Source organism: Cavia porcellus, unplaced genomic scaffold (genome assembly GCF_034190915.1).
Source record: "Cavia porcellus strain 051 isolate PalLab524CR breed Dunkin Hartley unplaced genomic scaffold, mCavPor4.1 scaffold_25, whole genome shotgun sequence".
NCBI lineage: Eukaryota > Metazoa > Chordata > Mammalia > Rodentia > Caviidae > Cavia > Cavia porcellus.
Window position 1 is genome coordinate 400085 of NW_026947508.1, and position 24523 is coordinate 424607.

General features: G+C 53.2%; 2 protein-coding genes across 5 annotated transcripts; both read right to left on the reverse strand.

Annotated features, from left to right (window-relative positions):
• Positions 1 to 334: 334 nt before the first annotated feature.
• Positions 335 to 19363, reverse strand: Mxra8 (matrix remodeling associated 8). 4 transcript variants are annotated; one of them, XM_063235259.1, is made up of 12 exons: positions 19197 to 19363; positions 16093 to 16223; positions 6580 to 6641; positions 4894 to 4917; positions 4508 to 4807; positions 4326 to 4427; positions 3777 to 4226; positions 3550 to 3708; positions 3430 to 3469; positions 3277 to 3353; positions 3103 to 3183; positions 335 to 672 (listed from the first exon to the last, which is right to left on the reverse strand). In XM_063235259.1, the coding sequence occupies exons 1-12, from the start codon at positions 19302 to 19304 to the stop codon at positions 614 to 616; spliced, it is 1593 nt and encodes a 530-aa protein (XP_063091329.1). In that variant the 5' UTR covers positions 19305 to 19363; the 3' UTR covers positions 335 to 613. The 4 variants fall into 4 exon arrangements, with proteins under 4 accessions (XP_063091329.1, XP_013008638.1, XP_063091330.1 ...); XM_063235260.1 differs by lacking the exon at positions 335 to 672 and adding an exon at positions 2107 to 2900; XM_013153184.3 differs by lacking the exons at positions 6580 to 6641; positions 16093 to 16223; positions 19197 to 19363 and adding an exon at positions 5889 to 6037 and having other exon boundaries at positions 344 to 672.
• Positions 19232 to 20658, reverse strand: Aurkaip1 (aurora kinase A interacting protein 1). The gene is made up of 4 exons (XM_003461513.5): positions 20560 to 20658; positions 20147 to 20228; positions 19496 to 19941; positions 19232 to 19402 (listed from the first exon to the last, which is right to left on the reverse strand). Exons 2-4 carry the CDS (start codon positions 20196 to 20198, stop codon positions 19301 to 19303), a joined length of 600 nt encoding a protein of 199 aa, XP_003461561.1. The 5' UTR covers positions 20199 to 20228; positions 20560 to 20658; the 3' UTR covers positions 19232 to 19300.
• Positions 20659 to 24523: the final 3865 nt, after the last annotated feature.

The following is a 24523-nucleotide window of genomic DNA, read 5'->3' on the forward strand; positions in this document are numbered from 1 at the left end:
CTCAGGGCCCGCCCGACAGGCCAGCGTACGGCCACCTGGGGGCGCCCGAGAGCGGTGACGTCACCGGCCACACGCGGGGTCTGCCGGGCGGGGCTGCGCAGGCGCCAGGAGGGGGCGGGGCGAGCGGCGGGCTGGGGCGGGGCGAGCGGCGGGCTGGGGCGGGGCGAGCGGCGGGGTGCGGCTTCTCCACGGGTGCCAGGTGCTCTCTTTCCTGACCCGCCCTCCGGCCAGAGAACCCTGAAACTCTAGCGCCCGCCTGGTGTTAACGTCGGTGGGCAGACGGCGCGTCCCCGGTAGGCAGGAGGGAATCCTTAAGAACCCTCACCTCATCTGCGGGGCGCGGCCCGGCTGTTAGACGGGGGCCGCACCCGGGCCACTTGGCGCCCGCAGATCCTGGAAACGCGCCGCGGCGCCCTAAGTGTGGCTGAGCCGCCTGACTCCTGCGCCTTCTCCCGAGCACCCCGAGCCCACCAGGGCTCTTTGGGCAGGCTGAGGGGCGCGCTACAGGAAGCTAAGGATACTGTGTCCCCGCCTCTCGTCAGCCCCGCGTTCATGCTCCCCAGTGCAGGTCCCACGCAGGCTCCAGGAGGCGCCGACCGAATGCGTGTGGTGATTAGGTGGGTGGGGAGCTCGTGTGGACCCGCGTGTTCGAGCGTCCTGCTGCCCCGGCCGCTGAAGCCAAAGTGATATTTTATCGTCGTGGACTGAACAGTCAGGGCCCCTCTGGCGATGAAGAGTCCAGCCACACGCTGCCTCGCTGGGCTGAGGCTCTGCTTCGCTCCACCCTGGGAGGAAGTCTTGAGGCCACTAGAGGGCACCCCATGCTGTCCAGAGTTGGGGAGAGACTCCCCAGGAGATGAGAGAAGGTGCCTGGATTCCCCTTGTGGCCTGGGACACTGCCATCTTGCCTGGTCCTGACCAACTCTGGTGCTGGCCCAGGGCAAAAAGCAACCCTGTCACAGCCTAAAGGACCCAGAAGTTGGACAGAAGACCCTGGGTACAGGCAAGAGGCCATCTATGTCAATTGAGGCCAAGCACCCTGCCCTGGCCCTCAACTTGATGGGCACAGCATAGCGTGGCTGCCACTCTGGGCACTTACTCTCCCTGAGCCTGAAGCTGGATCCTGTTCCCTCCACCCTGTTTCCCCAAAGGCCAGGCAGGAAGCATAACCTTTGAGGTTCTGCCCTGGGGACTCTGCTTGTCACCGAGGAAGGCGAGGCAGGTCTCTCCCCTTGGAAACCCCTTAGCCTATGTATGCCAATGGCTGTTGGCCAGAAATAGTGACATTCTTAGTGCAGGACCTGGACCCTGCTGTCCTCAGGCTCCCCTCTGGTCACTGTCCTAGAGGGACAGTGACCAGAGGCCCAAGGCCAGTCACAGTATTGATGTTGACATGATCAAGCTGGGGCCCTGCCAGTAGGGACCCTGTTCAGGGACAGTGTGACCACTACTGAAGCCAGAGGCCCCTGAGTTAGGACAGAAGTGTATCCTCATATACACCACATGTCCCAGGCCATTCTCCTGCCCACCCTGGCTCCTGCTTCTTGAGGTCCTCAAGGGTGACAGCCATCCTTTCCTCTCCCTGCTGCCCTAGAAAGGCACTGGAGGGGCAGGGTGGGGAAACAGCTCTATGCCCACTCTTAGCTGCTTCCCCCTTCACTACCTCATTGGTGCAGAGAACATGCACCCAGTTCCTGACCTAGCCTATCCTGGATCCAGCACAGGCAGCACTAACCCCATCAGCCAGGCCCTGCCCAAGTCTCCATCCAGGTCAGACCCAAACCTGGTGAAGCCTTCATGCCTGCTTCTACTCTTCCTTCTATCTGTCTTGGGATCTGATCCTTGGATGACTGGACTAAGTGTCTCCACCCTGTCTTCATCTGCTCCTCTTCCTCATTCAGAAGAACTGGAACTCTTCCCCCAGAAGGGTCCTTGGAGAATTGGCTCAGTGTCTCCCTGCATGACTCCTGCTCCTGGGAGGACCCAGACCTTCCCAAAGAATGCAGCAAGGACAATGGAGCTTCACACTCCACTTGGAATGTACAAGGCCCAGGCTTTGCCCCCAGGGAACAGAGGGGGATTATGGAGGTACAGCTGGGTCAAGTCTAAAAATCAGACTTGGGCTTTATTGTGATGCAGCAGTTCCCCCAGCAGGAGCAACAGGGGGTGTCAAAGTGGCAGCACAGGCCACCCAGATCCATTGTCATCCCTCACCCAGTTCTCAGCCACAATAGAAGCCAAATTTGACCCCTGCCCCAGACTCCAGCCCAGGAAGGGGCACGAATGTCAGGGATCACATGGTCAGTGACCATCAAGGCAGCTTGTGGAAAACAGCTGGAAAAGGGTCAGAAGCACAGGAAGGGCATGGCAACACGTAGTCCAAAGCAGTGGAGTCCCTGTGGTCTTCAGTTTCTATACAGGATAGAGGGCAACTGGGCAGGCCTCTGAGTAACTTGTGGGTGCCTGGTGCAGTCTGGAAAGGTCACTGGGGGCTCCCCAGAGAGGAGTGAGGAACCAGCCCTGAGGCTACTCCACGTCCCCAGGGGTGTCTTCCTTCCCAACAGACAGGGGCCAGGAGGGTTCAATGGCTTAAAGGGCATCAGTGGGACCTGGGGTATATTGTGGGGGGTGGGGCCACCAGTTGCCAAGGGCGGCTGAAGGGTGGTAGCCATGCTGCAGCACAGTCCCCAGAAGCACACAGCAGCTTCTTGAGAACAAAGACGGTGTCCTAGCCACTTTGTGCCAGCCACCCTTGGGCCAACTTCAAGAAAGCGGGACCAGCCGCTGGGAGGAAGTTGGTGAGCCACGTGAGGTTCGGGACATCCATAGTTCTGGGGGCAGAGCTGCTGGCCCAGCCAGGAGCCCAGCACCCTTTTATTTGCAGTACTCCTTCCTGAATTCTGAAAATCAAAGGACTAGCTGGGGTCCACTCTGCCCTTCCATGCAGTGGAAAACAGCAGAGGCTCACCAGGCTTCCCCGGGACTCTGGGGCAGAGGTGGCAATGGTCTCCTACCCATGGGGCTGGCTGGGGCCTCATTCCAGGGAGGGGGCTCCCTGGGGTACAGCCGCACCCGTGCCAGCTGAGGGTAGGCAGCACTCACCTTTGTCCAGGTCGATGTTCTTGGCAGGTAGGGGGCTGTGAGCCAGCTCAACCTTCTCCTTCAGGATGTTATTTTTGTAATCTGGTACAGGGAGAGCAACATGAGCCTGCCCCCCCAGAGGAGCCCCTAGCCCAGGCCTGTCCTGTCTATGCCTGGGCGTCCCAGCTCCCCTACCTAGCTGGATATCCTCGCTCCTGTAGGGAGTCTGATCCCCTGTGGCCACTGCAAACTCCTCCAGGTTCACGTCCTTCCTGAAGGAAGCCACAGGTTAGGGGTCGAGAGGGGCTGGGCCTAGCCCGGCGGGGCGGGGCACGGCGGGACACTCACCCTTTGACCTTGGCTGACTTCTGGTAAGTGTAGTCATAGCCTGCGGGAGGAGAGCTTGTCGGGGGCGCCCAGTGCTCGCTTCCCCGCCCCTGACCCCATGCGCCTGGCGCCCCGGCTCACCTCCACAGCGGCGCTGACGAGTGGCCAGGACCACCGTGATGAGCAGCAGGATGAAGAGCAGCAGCGTGGCCAGCACGTAGCCCAGCTGCTGGAAGAAATGCGCCCGGCCCTCCGGGACGATGACATTAATGACACTGCGCCCTCGTGCCAGCGTGGGGTCTGCAGGCAGGGACAACGTCAGGAACGCGCGCATCCCTTGCCCCGGGCCCCGTGGGGAGGACACGCACCTGGGGCCGGGCCTGCCGAGGGGCGCGGAGGCGGCAGAGTCGCAGCAGGCTCGGCCACGCGCAGGTGGAAGACCCGGCGTTCGTGCAGGCCACAGTAGTGGTGGTGCAGGTGGCAGGAGTAGGTGCCCTCATCGGCCAGCTCCAGCGGGTCAATGCGCAGCGAGAAGTCCCCGCGCGCGAAGGCGTCGGCTCCGACGGCCACGCGGTCGCGCAGGAAGGGAGGCGCATATGCACGGCGCTCGCCGGAAGCATACAGGTCCAGCAGGCGATCGGCGCGGTCGTGCGGGACTCCAGGTGGCTGGCGGTCCCAGTGCACAACCTGCTGTGCTTCCTCCAAGTGCCTCTCTGTCCACAAGAGTGCGCGGTTCACGCAGGTCAGCAGCGCAGACGTGCCGCGCACCACGGTCAGCACCTCTTTCTCGCCATCCCAGTATGCGTGGCTGGCCTGGGCTGCAGGGGAAACAGGCGGTCGGGTCAACTCATGGGGTCAGCTCATGGAGTCAGCGGGGACAGGGTCAGCAGGGTGGGGTCAGTGTCCAGCGCACTCACGGTCGTCGGTGACCTCCAGGCGCACGGCCAGGCTCTCATACAGATGGCAGTAGTGATGGTGCAGGTTACAGGTGTACAGCCCCGCGTCGCTATCCTTCACAGCTGCCCGCAGAGAGAACTTGGCGTGAGCCCCGATTCCCCTGGTGCTGGCCATCCTAGGGCCCCCTGGCCACCTCCCGTACCTCGGATGAGCAGGGAGAAGTTGCCATCTTGGAAGGCGGAGGGCGACAGCAGCAAGCGGTCGCGATCCTGTGGCTCATACACACGTGGCTCACCAGTTGAGTACATGTCCACAAGCCGGCGCGCGGGACCAGGTCCACCACCCAGGTCCCAGTGGACTACGCGCTGCCGGTCGTGCAGCCGGTCCTGCGTCCACACCATGCGCGGACTCTGGCATCGCAGTACTGCCTGGCTGCCGGCCTCCCAGGTCACTGAGGACTCAGACACCACCGAGCTGTCACTGGTCGCGGGCCTCCAGGACCCTGGTGGGGAAGAGGAAGTCAGGGAGGGGCACCAAGGGACCATGAGGGGTGGACTGACTCCCAGTTGGGGAACGCTGGTCACTTACCTGAGGACAGCAGGACAGTGGAGCCTGCAAGAAGAGGAGAGAGAGCCTGGAGAAGGGTCTTTGCATACAGCGATCCCAGTGACAAGGTCAGCCACTCAGCTGCCTAAGCCCTTCCCACGGTCCTAGGAGTGACACTAGAGAAGTCAGGCAGATGGGGATCCTACAGCCCAGCCCCGTGTCACTACACTTGGCTTGGGCCAGTGCCTGTGCTGTTGGAATGCAGAAGCTAGCGTCCCAGGGTGAGTGGTGGGCTGGGACTGCATTCCTTCCTTGCAGGTAATGTGTGTATGTTGTCAATAGGGGCCACATCTCAAGTGGACACAAAGTCCACTCAGGGCACCTCAGCCTGACCCTGCAGCAGGCCCCAGGGTTGTGCACATCCTGGTTTGGAGGGAGCTTCTGCACCTGCAGAGGGTGACAGACGGAGTCTCCAGGGTCCTCAGACTTTCCACAGTTGGAAGATACTGTTGGCACCCTTGCAAGGGAAGGGCGTGGGACCCAGGGAGTGGACATGGGAGTAAGCCCCCATCGGCCCTGCGCAGGCCCAAAGTTCCTGTGCAGACAGATGGCTGAGTGCCCGGAGTCTGGAGAGGAATGTGCGGGTTCAGCAGGCCAGCTGGGGGTGAGGGTCCCAGAGGGGCCCAAAGTTCTCAGGCCCACTCCACTCCCCACATCTGAGGGAAGTTGCAGACCTGGAGCCTCACCCCCACCCCCAACCCCACCTGGCCTGCCTGGGTCTGAGAGTGCTTGCCAGAGGTAGGACATCGTGCTGTGGCTGCCACAGCCTCCCTGCCCTGGCATTCCTGGCTGCAGCATTCCCGAGGGCAGCTCTGTGGGGTCCACCTGAAGGTCTCACACCCTCCTAATGAAGGCTCCCTCTGAGCCCCCAACCCTGATGAGGGGCAACCCCCTCCAGGAACTCGGTCCAGAGCACCAGCGCGCCCACCACCCCCTTGCTGCCCTCCCTTCCACACTTGCTGTGCTGCCCTACTCACTCTGTAGAAGCACAAGTTCCCACAGCAGGACCTGAGACCACAGCTCCATGGCGCCTGCCGCTCACCCCTTGCTTTGTCTCACTCTGGCTCTAACTCTCCAGAAAAACAGCCGACCCCCTCCCCCTCCGGCACCGCTATGACATCACGGAGTCCTGGGCCGGGTCTGGCCCGCCCACTCCTTGGCCTCCCCGTCCTGGGCTGGCTGGTGGGGAGGAGGAGCAGAGGCCCTGGCCAGCCCCTCAGCCACAGCTCGGCCACAGCCACTTGGGTCAGTCCTTGTGGGGAGGGCCCCAGCCCAGGGAGGGGCAAGAGGACATCTGAGGATGAGGACCCTGGGGCCATGTGGGTGTCAGTGCCCTCCTGGACCCTTCCTGTCCTGCTAGAGTTCCAGGGTGAGGGGCCATGCCCCCATTTTGGCATGCCAGAGCTGGGGTGGGGAGGTTGTCCCCTCTTAAAGGCACCCTGATGCCTTTAAAACTCCCAGGAGTCTGGAAACTTCCTCCTGCTCATCCTATTTCCACCCTGTCAGGCTCCTTCCGTTTGTCCTCCCTTGGAGAGACCTTGCACACCTTCCTCTGGGAGCCCGGTGGGCTCCCTTGGGACAGGTGATGGGCACCTCTGTCATCTCTGGGACTCGGAGCAGCAGAGACCCCAAAGTGAGGCTGGAATGGTGGGTGGTTAGGCTACTTGCCTGCCAGGGTCCATTTTTGTATCCCTGAAACCAGACCTGGGGTATCATGCTCCTGGGAGGCCCTGTGGAGGCAGAGAGGGAAGCCTGTCTTCCAACCGAAGGCACAAATTTAAAAGCTCTGGGAAAACTTACAAAGTCACATAAACAAACGCAAAATAACAGACCAAGCACTGTGCATCAAACCCACTCCTGGTTGTTAGGCAAACCTCAAGACAAAGAGAAAAAGGAAAAATCCAAATGGCCACAAAAACCACCACTCAATCCTTGGGGCCAGGGGTTGCACCCTTGAATCTGACCCTCATCCCCAGGTCCTAGGTTAGGTAAGTCTCCCACCTCCACCCACTGCTGCATAGGAAGACTAGCCACAAAGACAAAGAAGAACAATGGACCCAGGCCTGGATGAGCCCCTTCCCAAACTGGAATCGGCCTGAGCTTGGCTCCCGACAACTCCTCCTGGACCTTCATTCTGGAAAAACAGGCCCCGCCCGGCCATCCTCAAGACCGCCTGGCCTGGCCTGGCCTGGCCACTCCTCCTGTTTTTCTAACTGGTTTCCATTAGTGGGCAGCCCCTCCTCCAGAGAACCTCTGCTCTCTTTCTCCATCCTCCCCTGCCCTGTGACTGTCCATGCAGCCCCTCTTATGTTCTCTGAGTGTCTTCAGGAAAATGGAGGCAGAGACAGCCAAGGCTAGGGAGAGGGACCAACTCTAGATAGGACAGAGAGGGCCTGAGCTAGCAGGAGCTGGAGTGCTGGCCCCAACCTCTGCTCACTCCGGGTGTCCCTCAGTGTCCTTCGCCTCTGCTGAATGGGCTTCAAGCTGTAGACCCCACAGCCCAGGGGCAAGTCACAAACCAGAGCCGGGTGTGGTGGCACATGCCTCTAATCCCAGCACTCCACAGGCTGAGGTAGGAGGAGCACCACGTGTCTGAGGCCAGCCTGGCCTACATAGACCTTGTCTCAAAACAAAACAAAACAAAACAAAACCTAGCCAGATGCAGACATCTGGGATAATCCCGACCTCTTGGATACCTCCTAGTCCCCACCGCCCTGTCCTCTGGGCTTTTGGCCAGTGGAGGCCAGGCAGGCAGCAGGAAACAGACAGGAGAGGAGAAGCCCAGCGGGTGGTTGGCCAGGGCTGCCAACCAGGCCACCTGCCCCTCCCACAGCCAAGGGCCTGGCTCTGCCTGCTCCACTTTGGACTGTGACCATGCCGCTTGGCTTCCAGCATCATCACTCCTGGAAGAGGACAACCTGGGACAAAACCACACTACTGGCCAAGCCTCAGCCAGACCAGAACCTCGACCTCCTCTTCCCCCCTGGGGGTGTGGCAGACAGGGGCTCAAACAATGAGAAACCAGTGTTGGCGCCCATTCCTGGTGATTCGACATTCCAGGAAGCTGGGCTCATCAAGAAGAAAAACCACAGGAACAGAGACACAACCAGACAGCTGCGCGCACGTACACACACACACACACACACACACACACACACACACACTGTTTCTCACTCTGTCTCTCCTTCTGCCTCCAATGGTCCCAAAGCCGTTCAGACCTAGATCTGCACAGGTGGGCAAAGGCTCACACTCTGCTTTATTCTTAACGACTCACCTAGAGCTGCATGGTTCAGGGGTTGCACATGCACAAGGCCCTGGGATCAATCCCCAGCACTGCACGATAAATACATATGTGGGAAAAAGGCAACAGAAAATAGCTTTTAAAAATAAAAGCTGGGGGGCTGGGGATTTAGCTCAGCGGCATAAATGCCTGCCTTGCAAGCAGGCAGTCGTGAGTTCGATCCCCGGTACCGATAAATAAATAAATTAATTAATTAATTAAAAAAATAAATAAAAGCTGGGCATGATGGCACATGCCTGTAAATTTGCCTTCAGCCTAGGTAAGACCCTGTCTCAAAACCTAAAAAGAAGCTGGATGTGGTGGCACACACCTGTAATCCCAGCACTCGGGGCTGAGGCAGAAGGATCACCATGCATGAGTTCAAGGCCAGCCTGTGCTGCATAGTGAGACCTTATTTCCTATATATATACACACAGAGTAGGGATATCACTCAGTGAGAAGACCCTGGGTTCAACCCCCAGTATCAGAAAACAATGAAGCTCATACAGCAAGCACTTACTGAGTGCCTACCTGTGCCAGTTATTCAGTACTAGGTACACTGCCCATCTGCTGCTGGCTGTGCTGTGGTAGACCTGCCTGCTTTCTACTTGGTTTTGGTTTTGTTTCTGTGCAGTGCTGGTGATAAACCCAGGACCTCACACGTGCTAGGCAAGTGTTCTACCACTGGACAACTATCCAGCCTTATCTATCTAATCTGTTCTCTATTTTTTTCTTCTTTTTCTAGTATTGGGGATTGAATGCGTGATCTCGCCCTTGCCAGACAGGCACTTACACCGCTGAACTAAATTCCCAGCCCCTCTATTTAATTTTGAGACAGAGTCTTGCTAAGTCCAGGCTGACCTCAAACTTACCATCCTCCTGTCTTAGACTCCTTAAGTGTTGAGATAACAGATATGTCCCACTGTGCCCAGCTACATGACGATCTTTTAAGATCATTTTGTAAAAAAAAAAAATAATAATAATAATAATAATAAAGATCATTTTGTATACTGAGGCAACTACTGTCAAGAGAACAAAATGAGCCAGGTGCAGTGGAGCAAGCCTGTCATCTTAGCACTCAGGGAAGCTGAAGCAGGATGATCAAAACTTCAAGACTGAGCTGGGCATGGTGGCTCAAGCCTGTAATCCCAGCACTGGGGAGGCTGAGGAAGGAAGATAATTGCGAGTTCAAAACCAGCGTAGGCTACAAAGTGAGCTCAAGGCCAGCCTAAACTGCATAAAGAGATCCAGTCTCAAAAAGACAAAAAAAAAAAACAAAAAAAAAAAAAAAACAAGACCAGGGGTTGGGGATTTGGCTCAGTGGCATCATAAACACCTGCCTAGCAAGTGCAAGGTTGTTAGTTCAATCCCCGGTACCAAAACAAAAAACAAAACAAAAGACCAGCCTATGCAATGTAGCAATTTAGTTTACTATGTCTGAAAATAAAATAAAACTGGCTGAGGACATTGCTCAGTATGAAGGTTCCAGGTTCAATCTCCGGTACTTGAGAGAGTGTGTGGGAGAGAAATAAAACCAGGCAGGGGGCTCCCCTGGGTGGACTGCTGGTACAGCCTACAAGGGTGACCAGGCAGGACCTTTCAAGACTGCCCACTGGGCAGAGGGATCAGTAAGCTCCGGGCTCCCCAGAAAGAGGCCTGGAGCTAGGTCCAGCCAGAGGGTTGGTCTGAGAGCACAGGAGAACACACATGATTAAAGCTGTCAGGGTTCATGTGGACTTGGGGAAAAGGGCCCCTGGCATGGCCTTGCTGACAAGCAGAACCCAAGTCTGTCCTCATCTCCTGGCTGTCTACACTGGCCCAAACCCCTCCCCATGAGCAGGGACAAAGTAGCCCCTTACCCTCCCGAATCTGTTAGGCTCCCTGACCTGATGAAGTTTAGATGTCCCTGTCCTGGTGACAAATTGCAACAGAGCAGATGGGAAAGGGCAGCTCCCAGAGCTCAAGAGACCCCCAGGCACCGAGAGCCAGAGCTCTGCAGACAGCACAGGAGACACAGGACCTTATCTCCAGCTGAGGACTCGGTGGCCCTCAGGACAGGTGGGCATCAGCCTGCTAAGACCCTGAGCAGACATCCAGTCTGACCAGGACAAGGGCAAGATGAGGGTGTGATTTGTTCCATGAATGCACTGGGCACTGCACAGACAGGAGCAAGAGCTGGCAACAGGGTCACAGGCCTCATGGAGGTGACCAGTGGATTTCCAAAGCCCTGGGTTTCCCAGTGGGACTGGCTGCAGGCAGTGGGCTGGTATGGCAGGCAACTGTGGCCCAGGCTCCCTCTGGGTCTCATGAGGAACTGCATGGCCCCATCCTGTCCATCAGGCTGAGGCTGGACCCATCAACAGTCTGATGTCCTGCCCTTGCACTGTTTTTCTAGGTTTCATGGTGCTACAGATGGAAGCAGAGTCCTGCACAGGTAGAGCCAGGGCCCTGCTGCTGGCCACATCACCAGCCCTGGGCCTGGCTCATGGTGACCCTAACCATGTCTGGGAGGTGGCCACATGCCTGTGGATTGGCACTTTCTCTGGGTCCTGTGGTCTTCCATATTGCTATCCCTTCTCCTTGAGCAGTGCGCTCTGCAGATTTTATGGGCAAAGGCTCCTGGGTCCCAGGGAGCTATTGTCTCTTCCCTTCTCCTGAGGGAGAGCCACAAGCTGGTGGCCTGGTGAGACAGAGCCAAGAGAGAACCAACACACTGTGACCTTGAGATTAAAAACATAGATGGAAAATCTAAGAACACAGAAACATCCAGGCATGGTAGGTCACACCTATAATCCCAGCAAGAGGGAGGTTGAGACAGGAGGATCGACAGGAATTCAAGGCCAGCCTGAACTAAATGGAGAACCTCTCTCATCCCAGTGCCCAAATACAGAAACATTATTTCATGGACCAGCCATGCCTTTTATTCTGACAATACCACGATAGCCTGACTGACGTTTGTACTGTCAGTCAGATCCAGACTCCCAACCCAGAGTCCAAGTGGAGCTGTCTGTGCAGTGGCTGATGCCACAGGTCTGCTCTAGTCAGGAGCTCAGGCTCCTGGCTGCCCTCTACAGTTTGCCCTCGTCTGTTATGAAAGGAATAGTCTTTTTACTGATTCATCCATTTTATTTTCTTTAAGTGCTAGGGATGAACCCAGGACCAAGTGCTCTAACACTGAGCTCTGTCCCCAGCCCAACCTATCAATTTTAAAATCAGGAACCAGGGCTGGTTGTGGTGGCACATGCCTATAATCCCAGTATTTGGGAGGCTGAGGCAGAAGGATTACTGGGAGTTTGAGGCCAGCCTGGGCTACATAGTGAACTCAAGGCCAGCCTGAACTACACAGCCAGACCCTGTTTCAAAAAAATAAAACACTGGGGCTGGGGATTGAGCTCAGTGGCATAAGCACCTGCCTTGCAAGTGGCAAGTGTGTGCTCGAGTTCGATCCCCCATACCGATAAAAAAGAAAAAGACAAAAAAAAATCAGCAACTAGGAACCACTGATTTTCTTCCACCATTCACAAAGCTGGGTGTGTGCCCAGGTGTGCAGTGTGTGTTTTGCATATGTGAAGCCCTAGACTTGTCCCCAATACACTGTATATAGATGTCACAATGCCTCTAACCATGGAGTAAGGTCTGTGTGCATGACTTCCAATCTGTGCACAGCATGGCTGGTCCTAAGGGCCAGCACCCAGCTGCTCAGCTGCCAGTAGCTTCCTGGAGGTCTCAGCTTCTCAGCCCTCACCACGAAGCTTTACCCTGAAACGTGGTGATGCTTCCAGTAAGACTTTGCTTATAGCTTTGACTCACGTGATTAATTTCCAGGATTCCTAGGAAAGTCAAATATGACAAAAGGCTCCAGGGTACTAGTACCACAAAATCAAGTAAAATATTGAAACTGGTAGGGATATAGCTTAATGTGAAGGCCCCGGTTCAATCCCTAGCAATGGGGGGTGGAGGGAGACCGACCCATGGAAACAAGATTCCAGATTATAAAACCAGTTTGTGACATTTTAATGATTCAGTAACAGACCCCTATTGAGAAAAAATATACCTGAACTTTTCTACTACAAATATCTCCATATCTACCCCCACCATTTAAATGAATTGAAATACAGTTACAGGATGATTTTTTTGGTACCAAGAATTAGATTTACAACCTAGAGCTTACCAGGCAGGCGCTGTGCTGCTGAGCCTTAGCCCCAGCCCTTGATTTTTTTTTTTAAGGGTAACTATTCCTAAGGAATTATTTAAAGTCAATTTCCTTTTTCTTTCACATCTTACTTTAAAACTATAGGCTTGGGTTGGGGATTTAGCTCAGCGGCAAAAGCGCCTGCCTTGCAAGCAGGCAGTCATGAGTTCGATCCCGGAACCGATAAAAAGGAAAAAGACAAAAAAAGTATAAAAAAAAAAAAAAAACTGTAGGCTTGTGTGTTGATGTTTTGTTTTGTTTTGTTTTGTTTTTTTTGCCCTTCAGTCCATTCCAATGCGTGTTGATGTTTAAGCCACTCAAAATGGAGTTCCACGAAAGTTATAGAAACTCCCAAGCATGGAGGTACATGCTATAATGCAGTATCCCTGAAGTTGAGACAGGAGTTCCAGGTCATGAGTTCAAGGTCAGCCTGAACTACATAGCATGACCCTGTCTCAAAAAAAAAATTAAGAGACTTCATAATCATGTCTATTATTTTTTGTTTCTAATTGAGTGGAAGTTATATCAACATGCTTAGAAAATGTGTTTCAGTCACAGAACCCGAAAATACAGTGTCTCAGCCAAACAGCCAAAGAGGATACCCTCCAACACTGCAGGACTTTCTCCTCTTTGGTGCCTGTGGAGACCCGTCTTTAGCCAGTGAAGCATGTTTAGGTGGCTCCTGAGCCCCAGAGGGCCTAGAGCCTTGGTGAGCTCACTGTCTGGTGTGAAGGTGCAGGGGGCTCCTGTGCACTTCCCAATGGGGACAGGAAGTGGCTGGGACTGCAGCAAACTTGACACTGAAACACTAGTTGTTTCTCTCAGATTTAGATTGGACTGGGTCTCATATTTCTATTGGCTAGTTAGCTACCCGACCTGAAATCACCTGCATCTCAAGAGTCCTGGGTCCCTGGTACCGATAAAAAGGAAAAAGACAAAAAAAAAAAAAAAAAAGTCAGGCAGGTGCTTATGCTGCTGAGCTAAATCCCCAGCCCCTATTTATTCATTTCGTATCTATTTATTTATCTTTTGGTACCGGAGATTGAACTCATGACCTCATGCTGCTTGCCAAGCAGATGCTTATGCCACTGAGCTAAATCCCCAGTTTCTTACTTATTTTTGTGGTACTAGGAATCCAGGACTTCTGCTACTGAGTTACATCCCACTTAAAAAAAAAAAAGATACCGATACCTTTTTTTTTTTCAACAGCTTTGTTATACGATTTTTTTTTTCCAACAGTTGTTATATGATTTCTTTTTGATATTGGGGATGGAACTCACAACCTGACGCTTGTCAGGAAGATATTTATGGTTCTGAGCTAAACCCCCAGCCCACCTTTTTGTTTTGTTTTGTTTTTTTAATCGGTCCTGGGGATTGAACTCACCATTGCCTGCTTGCAAGGCAGGAGGTTATGCCACTGAGCTAAATCCCCAGCCCCCCCAGCTTATACTTTTGATCCTCCTTACCAAGTGCTGGAATTACAGGCATGCGGCCCCACACCAATCTTTCCAAAGTTTAACTTTGAAACATCGCAAACCATCCCAGACTGCTGGTATTACAGGTATGAACCATGCTTGGAAAGGATGTAGACCATTTTTAAGTCTTGGATACTGCTAGCTGCTGATTTGGGGCTCACAGTCTCAAGAATAAGCAAACAATGAAAGTAGCTACCCCCAGAGGAAATAAAGAGCAAAGTCCCAAAGTAAACAGACCAGGTCTGAAGAAGCAGGCTGCAGTAATGTACAAGCCTGCAGTAATGTGACCCTCAGACTGAACTCAGCCTGATGGATCATTAGGCAAATTTTTTTTTTTTTTTTTTGGTACTGGGGATTGAACTCATGACTTTATCCTTACCAGGAAAATGCTTGAACTGCTGAGCTAAATCCCTAGCAGCCTGATGGATTATGAATAGTTTTTATTTTTTTCCAGCACGAATTACCACAAATTATGCAGTCAAATTAATGTTTTTAAATGAATGGACTAGAATGGGAAATACCTGAGTTGGTTGCTCTCAGGAGGGGGCTGTTTTATGGAATTTTGTATTTTTTTTTTTATTTTTTTGGTACTAGAAATTGAACTCATAACCTAATGCTGGTAGGCAGGCTGAGCTATATCCCTAGCTGGTATTTTGTTTCTGTTGTATTAGTAGTTAATGTAAAAAGTGTAATTTTTTTGCTGTCACTTGGTTCAAAAATAATTTGAGGGCTTCCAACCTAAAAATATGTCAAATACCAAAAGGGTCAGTGAAAAGAGCTGAAGTTGTCCCCGAAAAGATTCTGTGGGCTGGAGCCCAGAGCTGTTTTTCCGTTTTTTTGTTTTTTGTTTTTTTTTTTAAAGAGGGTAAAATTTAACACAACAAAACAGAACAGAACAGGACACAAGAAAGCAATGTAAGGGTCTGGGGATTTAGCTCAGCGGCATAAGTGCCTGCTTTGCAAGCCCATGGTTGTGAGTTTGATCCCTGGTACTGATTAAAAAAAAAAAGCAATGTAAGAGATATAAATTTCAAAGCTAGACAACCTCAGATCTTCACTGTCCTATCATATTGTCTCTTGTTTTCTTCCAAACAGTTGTCCATGTCTTCGCATACAGAGAATTCATACAAAACACCATAGTATAAAACTGATCCAAACAGGATGTGGAAGGCGTTTTAGGTCTTCAAAACCAGACAATAGGGAAGTCGCTAAATGGCTGTCCTAGAGTCTCTCGTTCTCTTCAAAACAGCTGTCCATACTTTTCATGTATACTGAAGTTCAACAAAACAAAACAGGCAGTGGGGGAGGTGTTGCTTGGTTTCCCAGCACTCCAGGTCCCAGAGTGGTACGGGTCCCAGTAAATACCCGTGGATCCACACTCACAGCCACTGGGCAGGGGAGGGGGAGGCAGTGTTTATTTGCTTTCCTGGTGTTCCAGGTCCCAGCAAACTCTGGTGGCTCCTGTCCTGGGCTGCTGGAGCCTGCCATGCTCTCAGCTGCTCACCAGGAGGGGAGGAGGAGATGTTTCTCTTAAGACAGGTTCTCACTACGTATTCCAGGCAGGTTTTAAACTCACTGGGTAACCCAGGTTGGCCTCCAATTTGCAGTGATCCTCTTGACTTAGCCTCCAAGTGTTGGGATTATAGGATTGTACCACCACACCTAGACTTTTTTTCTTTTTTTGTCTTTTTGAGACAGGGTCTCACTGTGCAGTTCAGGCTGGCCTTGAGCTCACAATCATCCTCCTGCCTCAGCTTCCAGAGTACTGGGATTATAGGCATGAGTCACCACATCTGGCTAGTATTTTTTTCCTTAAACTTTTTAAGCATTAAATTATTACCTGGGTGTGGTGGTGCACACCTGTAATTTCAGCACATAGGAGGCTGAGGCAAGAAGAGTCCAGTGAGTTCAAAGTTAGCCTGTGTTACATAGTGAGTTTAAGTCCAGCCTGGTCTATACAGAAAGATTCTGTCTCAACAAACAAACAAACAAACAAAAGTATTAAATCATTTAGGCATGTACAGGAATAACTTTTTTTAATTTTAAAGGGAAAAAATAAAATGGAGCAAAACAAAATAGAATAATATATTGGATTTCAAAAACAAAACAGAAGGAAATTCCCCTTAGCTGCTATATTGTTATCCTCTAAATAGGTGCTCAGACCCACCTGCTCTAGGCCTGCAGAGTCAAACAATACGATGATGAACTTGGCCTTGTCCTTCAGTTGCTCTCACCTCAGAGTGTCCCTCCACATCAGCTGGCTGCTGGTGGCGGTGTCCTTCTTGCTTCCACTCCCCTCACCGCTCACTGGCTGGCTCACAGGAGGGCGCAGCTTGGCTTCTGATTCTCCTCCCAGCCCACATGGCTGCCAGGAATAACTTTTATTAAAAATTTTTTCCAATCAAGTTTTGGGTGAAACAAATCTCAGCCAGCCAATCTCTGTATCTGAGGTACCTCCCCTATAAACCAGAGTTAGGCACAGATCCGATGTGAAAGGATAGTGGAACTCAGCACCAAGCCAGAGGGAATCCCTCCTACACAGAACTCCTACCCTTAGACCTGGCCTCACACTGCCACTGGGTGTGCCTGAGAAAGAAGGAAGACATCAGGAGAGACAAGGGCCCTAGGAAAGGGAACTCTGCTGATAAGCAAAGGGACCTGGGGCAGTACTGGACAGCCTGATGGCATAGGGAGGGCTGGTAAGGAGGGTGACCTGAAGGGAAGGTGTCCACTGCTATGGGCACCAGAGCCCTCCTCAGAGAGCAGCCTCAGCCCCCAGGCTCCTCATCTACAAGCAGTCTGGTGGGTCCTCACCTGGCTGGCACCATGGGAAGCTGGGGCCAGGCCTAGGATAGCAGTGAGGGTCTGCCCCTATTCCAGCCCTGAAAGGACCCAGCTCAAAGTCCCCACACTGGATATCATGGGCTCCTGCACTGGGATACCCAATTCTGCCATGGCAGAGGCCCCTAGCTCAGGTGGACAAATACCTCCAGTGCCAGGCCCAGACCAGAGATATTCTCCTCCTCTACTCACAGCAGCTCCAGTGTCTTTCTGGGGCGTTTGGCAGGCCATGGCTGTCCAGGGGAATTGGCATCCTCCTCCTGCTTTGGCTCCACACCAGTCAGGGAGTGGCACATGTTGGCAATACTATAGTCCTTGCTCTGCAGCCTTAGGTCCCCTACCACTTGGTGCCTGAGCTGGCAGTGCCCTACCAAGGCTGAGAACACCAAGATATGGCCCTGTGCTGCTGAGGGGCTGGATTCAGATGGCTCCATAGGGGAGGCTGGCATGGGCCCAAGACTGCCCTCACCATCCTGGCCACTGCCAGGAGAGGCCCCTCACCCAGAATCATGAAAGGCTAGACATCCCACAAGGCTGGGTCAGGGAGAGGCCCCACATGTAAGCGGCAACAGCCCTGGTGGGCTGGGAGGAACTGCAGAGATAAAAATAAAACCCCAAATTGCCAGCAGGGCTGTGGCTGTGGTACAAAGGCCTCTAGGCCCGCAGGCAGGCAAGCTCTGCACCCCAGACCCTTTCAAGAGGCAGGGTGGAGGCTGATGGGGCTGGGTGGGCCCCACTGGGCATGACGTGGAACAGAGATCTGACATTTGAGCTGACTCTGTGAGGGATCCTGTCTTACAGGGACTCAGCAGCTTTCAGGCCTCTACTTTTCAGAAACATCTCCAGATGTCTCCCAGGGCCAGTTAGGAACCACTGCTCTAGGGGAACCATGGGCCAGGGCTAGCCTGAGCCCACTGAAGGACTCTGGGCACCACCTCCAGCCAGCCCCTCGTGAGTAGAGGAAGTGGCTCTGGAGTCTGGGCTTCAAGGAGCACTGATGGATGCCCCATTTCTACCTTGACCAGCAGGTCAGTTCCGTGGCTGGACTGGAAGGAAATACCAGGAGCAGATGCTTGGCAGCTATGGACATGGACAGCAGGCAATGGCTGGTGTGGTAGGGGGGTGGGCTCCTTCAACTAAGAAGATTCCACTACTGAAGCCTTGGACCCAGAACCTTATCTAGTCTCCTGGGGAATTTCAAATGCAGGAAGGTACCTGGGACTCTGAAGGGGTGCTCTTGGACAGTTTCCAGATAGCTGTTCTGGTTCCAGTATAGTCTAGAGTCTGCCAGGAGCTTTGACTACTGCCCCCTGGTGGCCAACAGCATAGGTACATGATACCACAGCAGCCTCCAGAGCCCTCACCACCCAGGGCACACAGCCCTCCCCCAGCCAGTGGACAGGCACCACCTTCCTTTTGGAAACCTGGTGTTGGGGCTGGCCCCTTGGCTTTGCAGCAGTGTGGGGTTATAGATGCAGTGTCTGTTCTATCTTGGGAATTTCAGGGAACTGGGCTCAAATTCCTCACCATCCTGATCTGCAGGGATTTAAACCCAGGCCTTAGATAAGTTTCTGTGACACAAAACATGAAGCCCTGGCTGGGGATGTGGCTCTGGTAGAGACTCTGGGGGAGTCTTACCTAGTGGATACAAGGCACTTGGTTTGACCACCAGCACCACAAAAACAAAATAAGAAGCCCCCACAGTTCTGCTGAGAGGTAGATCAGTCCTAATGGGTAGGGAACACAGGACACGGAGACCCAAGATCTTTAAGTCTGTGTTCCTGTTGCATAACTCAGACATAAGGTCAGGGACATGGAGCAAGACAGAGAAAAGTCCACACCGCCACACTCTTAGTATCTGCAGCTCTGCTTCCCCATGCTTTGACACAGGAACCCAAGGGCCTCCAGGTCCCTAGTTGGTAGAAGTGGTATGTTTCTCTTAATGTAGTGGAATCCAGAATCATGGGGCTGCTGTCTTGAGAAAAGACCCTGGGCTCTTCACCTGGGAAATGGCATTCGCTCCTCAGCTGGCCCCAGCCCTGAACCTTCCCAACCCATCCCATTTCTGACCAGCCCCCACCCTCAGTGAAGAAGGGACAGAGGCTGAGGACCCAACAGTAGGCATCTGGGAGCCATATCAGTGCCCTGCCCAAGAGCTGGACCATTTCAGCCAGGAAGGATGGCTCAGAATCTGGAGCCTGCATGGTGCTAACTGCCATCTCCAGGAGACCTAAGCCCTTTCTTGAATCCTCATTCATAAAATATAACCTAGTCACTCCCACCTATCCAGTCTATCAGTCTACCACATGTGCTCCCCACCTGGAGGCTGTTCTCAGCTACTGACATTCACCCAGCAAGACTGTCACCTCCACAGGCCAGCAATGTCAGCATAGAGAGCAAGGGCCCACTGGGCGGGGGCAGCCACACAGCCACTCCTTGGTCCCTGAGCTCTCACAACATATAGGCTGGCAGCAGCTGCTACCTCAAGAGAGCTCACATTAGGCAGATGAGGCTCCAGGCCAGCCCAGGACACTGAGTCTTCCCAACGTTTATTACAATGGGTCACCAGCAGCATTTGGGTGCAGAAATAGGACTCCAGGCTCATTTGTCCTTCACATAGATCTTGGGGGTCTGCCAGCCTGAGGGGGCCTCCTTCAGGCCTGCCTTCAGCCAAATGCGCTTCAAGTCTCTCTCAAACTTTATCTGTGAGGATGGAAAGAGTGACATCAATCGACTTTTGGCCAATCCACACACTCCCAGCCACTTTGTCCACTCAGGCACAGAGGGGCCACTCACCTGCTTCCGTTTCAAGCGTCCTTCCCGGACCTTGCGCCGTAGGAACCGAGTTCTCTTGACTAGCTTACGGTACTTGTGGTGGTTCATCTTTCTCCGGCGGATCTTCAGTACATTTTTGCACTGCATCTGCGGTGTATCCCAGACTCCTTTGTCCACCGGCTTGATCCCCTCCTCCACTGGGCTAGGTGGACACTCGTAAAATTGGCCAGGAGTCACAGTTGCTGGGGCCCCAATATCTAATTTAGACAAAAAGTAGCGGGCAGTCAGCCAGCTCTCCAGGGGACTGATGGCCATCTTCCTGGGGACCAGCAACTCCTCAAGCTTCAGCTGGGCCCCCTTGCCAGGAAGGGAGGCCGCCCTGCTCGGGCCTGCAGGCTGCAAACTGTGTGGGCGCTGGCAGGCAAGGCTGCCCAGCGCTGCGGAGACAGGCCACGGCCGACTGCGTCCTGCAGGAGAGAATGTAGTAGGCACTGTGGTGAATCCACGGTGGACAGAAGGTGTGCCACCACCTAGGCTCCAGCCGCACATCCACCGCTGGTGAACCTGTTCACAGCTTGCTGGCCCCTTTGTCTGTGGCTAGGCTCTGGAGCACCCATGAGACATTCCTGACCCAGGCCCTTACCCGCCCCCCGTGCCCCACGTGCTCCCTACCTGTCCAAGGGACGGCCCTTGAGAACAGCGAAGTCAGGCGCGCCAGAAACATGGTGGTAGGAGGCAGCGGCCGGGCTCACAGCTGGAACACAAGGGTCACAGAGTCACAGGAGGACAGGCTGCCGCGCGACCTCGCGTGACACCACCCCGATCTGCGTGCGGGTCTCTTTAAAGACACAACTTCAAACCCGCTCAGCCTCTAGCACAGAGTCGAGTTCAAATCCCAGCAGGCCACGCGCCCGCCCTAAGCCTCCGTTTCACCAGGAACCCAAGCCGGCAGCGCGGGGCGATGTCAACGCCGGAGCGCACAAAAGGAATCAAGCCCGGGAGGGCGGCCCCAGCCCGGCTTGGCCCGACTCAGCCGCCTGCGACCTCACGGTTCCGGACCCTGGTGACCCGCGGCTCAAACTGACCTCTCAGCCGCCGTACTCGGGCACTTCCGGTCCGTCCCCTAACCCGCCCTCGCCGGCCACAGCTTCCGACTAGAAAGTTGCCGGCGGAGACACTGCAACCGGCCCTCACGGCGCGTCAGTTCCGCCCGGTCCCTCACGGGTGCAAAAGACTCGCTTTCCCACAATCCCACGCAGTGCCCGCACCCGCGGGTGGCCGCACGCAGGTGGAGCGGACGTATGCGGCGGCGGGCGGGTCCCGGTCGAGGTGGGAATTGCAGCAGCCTTGAGCGGACACCGGTGTTCCCCGTGCCCTCCGTGAGGCGTGTGGTGGGGACCCCAGCGACTGCGCCTTCGGTGTAGTCCCTTTGGCTTCGCAAACTTCTCTCTCTCAGAATTTAGGTAATGGATGTGGGACTACTCCGAGGCAAACTAGCTCCCATAGTAGTTGCCTGTCAAACAAAAATCAGAGTCAGCCAGGCGTTGTGGGCGCACACCTGTAATCACAGTACTGCAGAAGCTGAGGCAGGAAGATCGCTGAGAGTTTGAGGCCAGCCTGGGCTACATAGCGAGTCCAAGGTCAGGCTGTACTACATAGCGAGACCCTGTCTTTAATTAAAAAAAAAAAAAAATCAGACTTAGGCTTAGGCTTTAATTTTTGCCCGAATACCAAAGAAGTTGCTGTGGAGGATTGCTTTTGACTGAGGTCTTAATGCTGCTCCCCAGGACACTGGCACTTGCTTTTCTTTTTCTTTTTTTTTTTTTTTCTATACATTTTCTTTAGTGAATTTTTTTTAAATTTTTTTTTTTTTTTATGAGTTTGTATTCTCTAAGGCACTTGCTTTTCAAAGCGCCGCCTCACCACTAGTCCAGAAAGGCCTCTTGGCCGAAATGGTGAATCCCACCATGGTACCCCAGGATGTTGGTGGGAGAGGAACGTGGAGGGGGCTGCTCAGATGTGCCCTGTAGGAGGAGCTGGGGAGCCCGCAGAAAGTGGCCGCGAGGGGGAGAGACCAGTGGAAGGACAGAAGTTCCAGGTTCTGCAGCTGAGGTCACAAGGTGATGGTGTATCCTACCTTCCAGGGGAACTGCCCAAGATGTCCAAATAGGAAGGATGTTCTGTGAATCTCCCAGAAAAACAAACCTCTGCCTCCAGATGGGAACAGTGCACACAGACCAAGGGATGATTCCATTGAGTACAGATTGATGACTAAATGAGTCAAATGGACAGCTCACCTGCAGCAAAACTTTTACTAAAGCCACCCCACACCATATTTGTATTTCTATAGAGCTGAAAGGAAAACAGTGAAAAACAATTTTAAAAAGAGAACCCTTAGGCAAGTTATGTGTATTTCAGGCCATTCCATCCTTATGAGGAGCTTGTGGTCTCAGCAAGCTCTCAGCGGCAGCAGCAGAGGACTCTGTGTGCCAAACATGGCTGCTTGTCCCACCAGACAGCTAAATAGTTGCCCACTACAAAATGGTGTCACTGTGGCTAGGTTTGCATGACTTCTCCCCACATGGGTTTTTGCATGTTTGGTAGTCCACTCCTCACCCAGCTTTCCCCAGTGAAGAGTTTTGGCACAAAAGGACAGGCTGGTGCCCTCTACACTCCCTTAACCTTGGTCTCTCGAGTCCTTTACCTGTCAGTGGGTGCAGGGAGTTGGAGAGAATCCATCAAACAGATGGTAGCCAGGTGTGGTAGAGCAGATCTCTACCCCTAAGCACTCTGGGAAGCTGAGGTGTGAGGATCACAAGTTCTAGCTCAGTTAAATTTAACAAGACTCTCAGAAAAATGGGGCAAGGGGATGTGGGAATTCTCAGTGTAAAGGCCTTAGGTTCACTCCACAGTAGTCAAAAAAAAAAGGCAGTTGATGGTGTTGAGAACAGCGCAGACAAGTGCAGAAAGTTCCTGGCAGCTGCTTTGTCACTAGGAGCTATGTGAAACTCATGTGGGAGCATGTGGACAGAGACACTTCTGACTGTCCACCAGATCTGACGCTTTCTCCTACAGCAGTGACGGAACCCAGGCGGGGGTCATCCCACACCAGAGCAGGCAGACCCTGTCAAGCTAGGGGTCTCAGTCTTTCATAAATACCCACAGAAGAAAGATCCCAGTGGAAGAATGGGGGAAGGTGTGTGGTCATCTTTTTTTTTTTTTGTGCTGGGTATTGAGCACAGGCCTTTGTACTGAGCCACAGCCCGTCTTTTTTTATATTGAGGTGTTGGGGGTTTTTTTGGTATCAGAAATTAAACTCACGACCTCATGCCTGCCACTGAGCTACATCCCCAGTCCCTATTGAGAGGGTTTTTTGCTAAGTCACTAAATTTCCCAGGATGAACTTGAATTTGCAATCCTCCTGCCTTAACCTCCCTGTACTGGGATTATAGATGTGTTAAAAAGGAGTTCTTTAACCTCTCAAGTGTGTAATTGCTCTACTTCTATTTTTCCCAGAATTCCCATTTGCCTCCAAAAAAGAAAGGTCTTTGAAATTTTAGTAACGCATGGTGCTACACACCTGTAATTCTCAGGTTTCTGGGACCTGAAGCAGGAAGATCACAAATTCAACCCTAAACTGGGTTACACAGTGAGTTCAAGGCCATCCTGAACTACACAGCAAGTCTGTAAAACAAAAACAAAACAGCTGGGCACGGTGGCACATGCCTGTAATCCCAGCACTCAGGTGGCTGAGACAGGAGGATTGCTTCAAGTTTGAGGCCAGCCTGGGCTACCCAGTGAGTTTAGGGGCACCTGAACTATACAGCAAGATGCCATCTCAAAAAAACCAAAACAACAACAAAGAGAAAAACCAGAGAAAGATATCTACTTACTTTGCCTGGAAGCTGGAGGGTCAAGGGTGGGAGTGGCCCAGATCAGGCCCTAGCGTAGGGCTCTTCTGGGGCCAGAAGCCACTGCTGGGCAATACTTTCGCAAATCCTAGTGTTACAAATGGTGATGTCAGCTCATGCCAGACCTCAGAAGACCTGTGCAATGCTTTTCAGAGTACTGCACAGTTCTCAAGAGTTTCCCTGTTTTGTTTTTTTTTTTTTTTTTTTTTTTTTTTTTGGTACCAGGGATTGAACTCATCATCTCATGCTTATCAGACAAGCTTTTGAGCCACTGAGCTAAATCCCCGGCCCTCCCTGTCTGCTTTTCTACAGCCAAAATCAATTAGCAGCCAAGGGAAATAAATACATCTTTCCTAGTTATGCAGGATTCCTGTGATCTGCAGGCTGAGTATTGTAAATGACAGGAAACTGACACAGTACTTGCATGCAAGGAAGATACACTGGCCACATGAAGCTGGGTACCACCTGGGGCCTAAGAAAAGCAGGAAGGGGGCCCTGAAGTGCAGATGTACTTTGGGATGGGAGGTGGCCTGAGTACTGCTTCTCATGGCCCTGCTCACTATGGGTGTCCCTATGGTGGGGCTAAGGGGGCCCCTGGCAGCAGCTGAAGGAACTAAGAGCTCAGAGTTGCCAGCAGGGCTGCAGCTGTCTCTCACTCCTGAAGGCTTGAGCCAGGTGTCAGCATGGGGCCTGCTCCAGAACCACCCACGTGCAGTTATGGGAGACTGGGCCCACCACTCATTTCTGCCAAGCCCTTAGCTCTGCCTCTGCTCATGGCACCTCTGCCTTTCTAAGCTGCCCCCACTTGAGTCTTATCAGAGATGCTGGTCTTAGGAGGTGACTGACAGTGCCAGAAACATCTGTCCTGACAGCACAGCTCCAGGGAAAGGGTGCCCCAGCAGGTATTCAGCTCCTGGACACCCTGGGGGACCCACACAGATATGGCCCAGCCACTTTCCCACCCACAACCCCATGGGGCAACCTGTCCTCTCCTCTCTAAACACAGAGGTTTCCCATTTCTGGCAGATGCGTGGGAGTTCAGTATAAACCCAGCACTGAGGTGTGACGAGACCTGGGGCAGGGACAGCACCTGCCATGGCCCACCTGCCCCTTTGCAAAGAACAAGTACCACAAACTC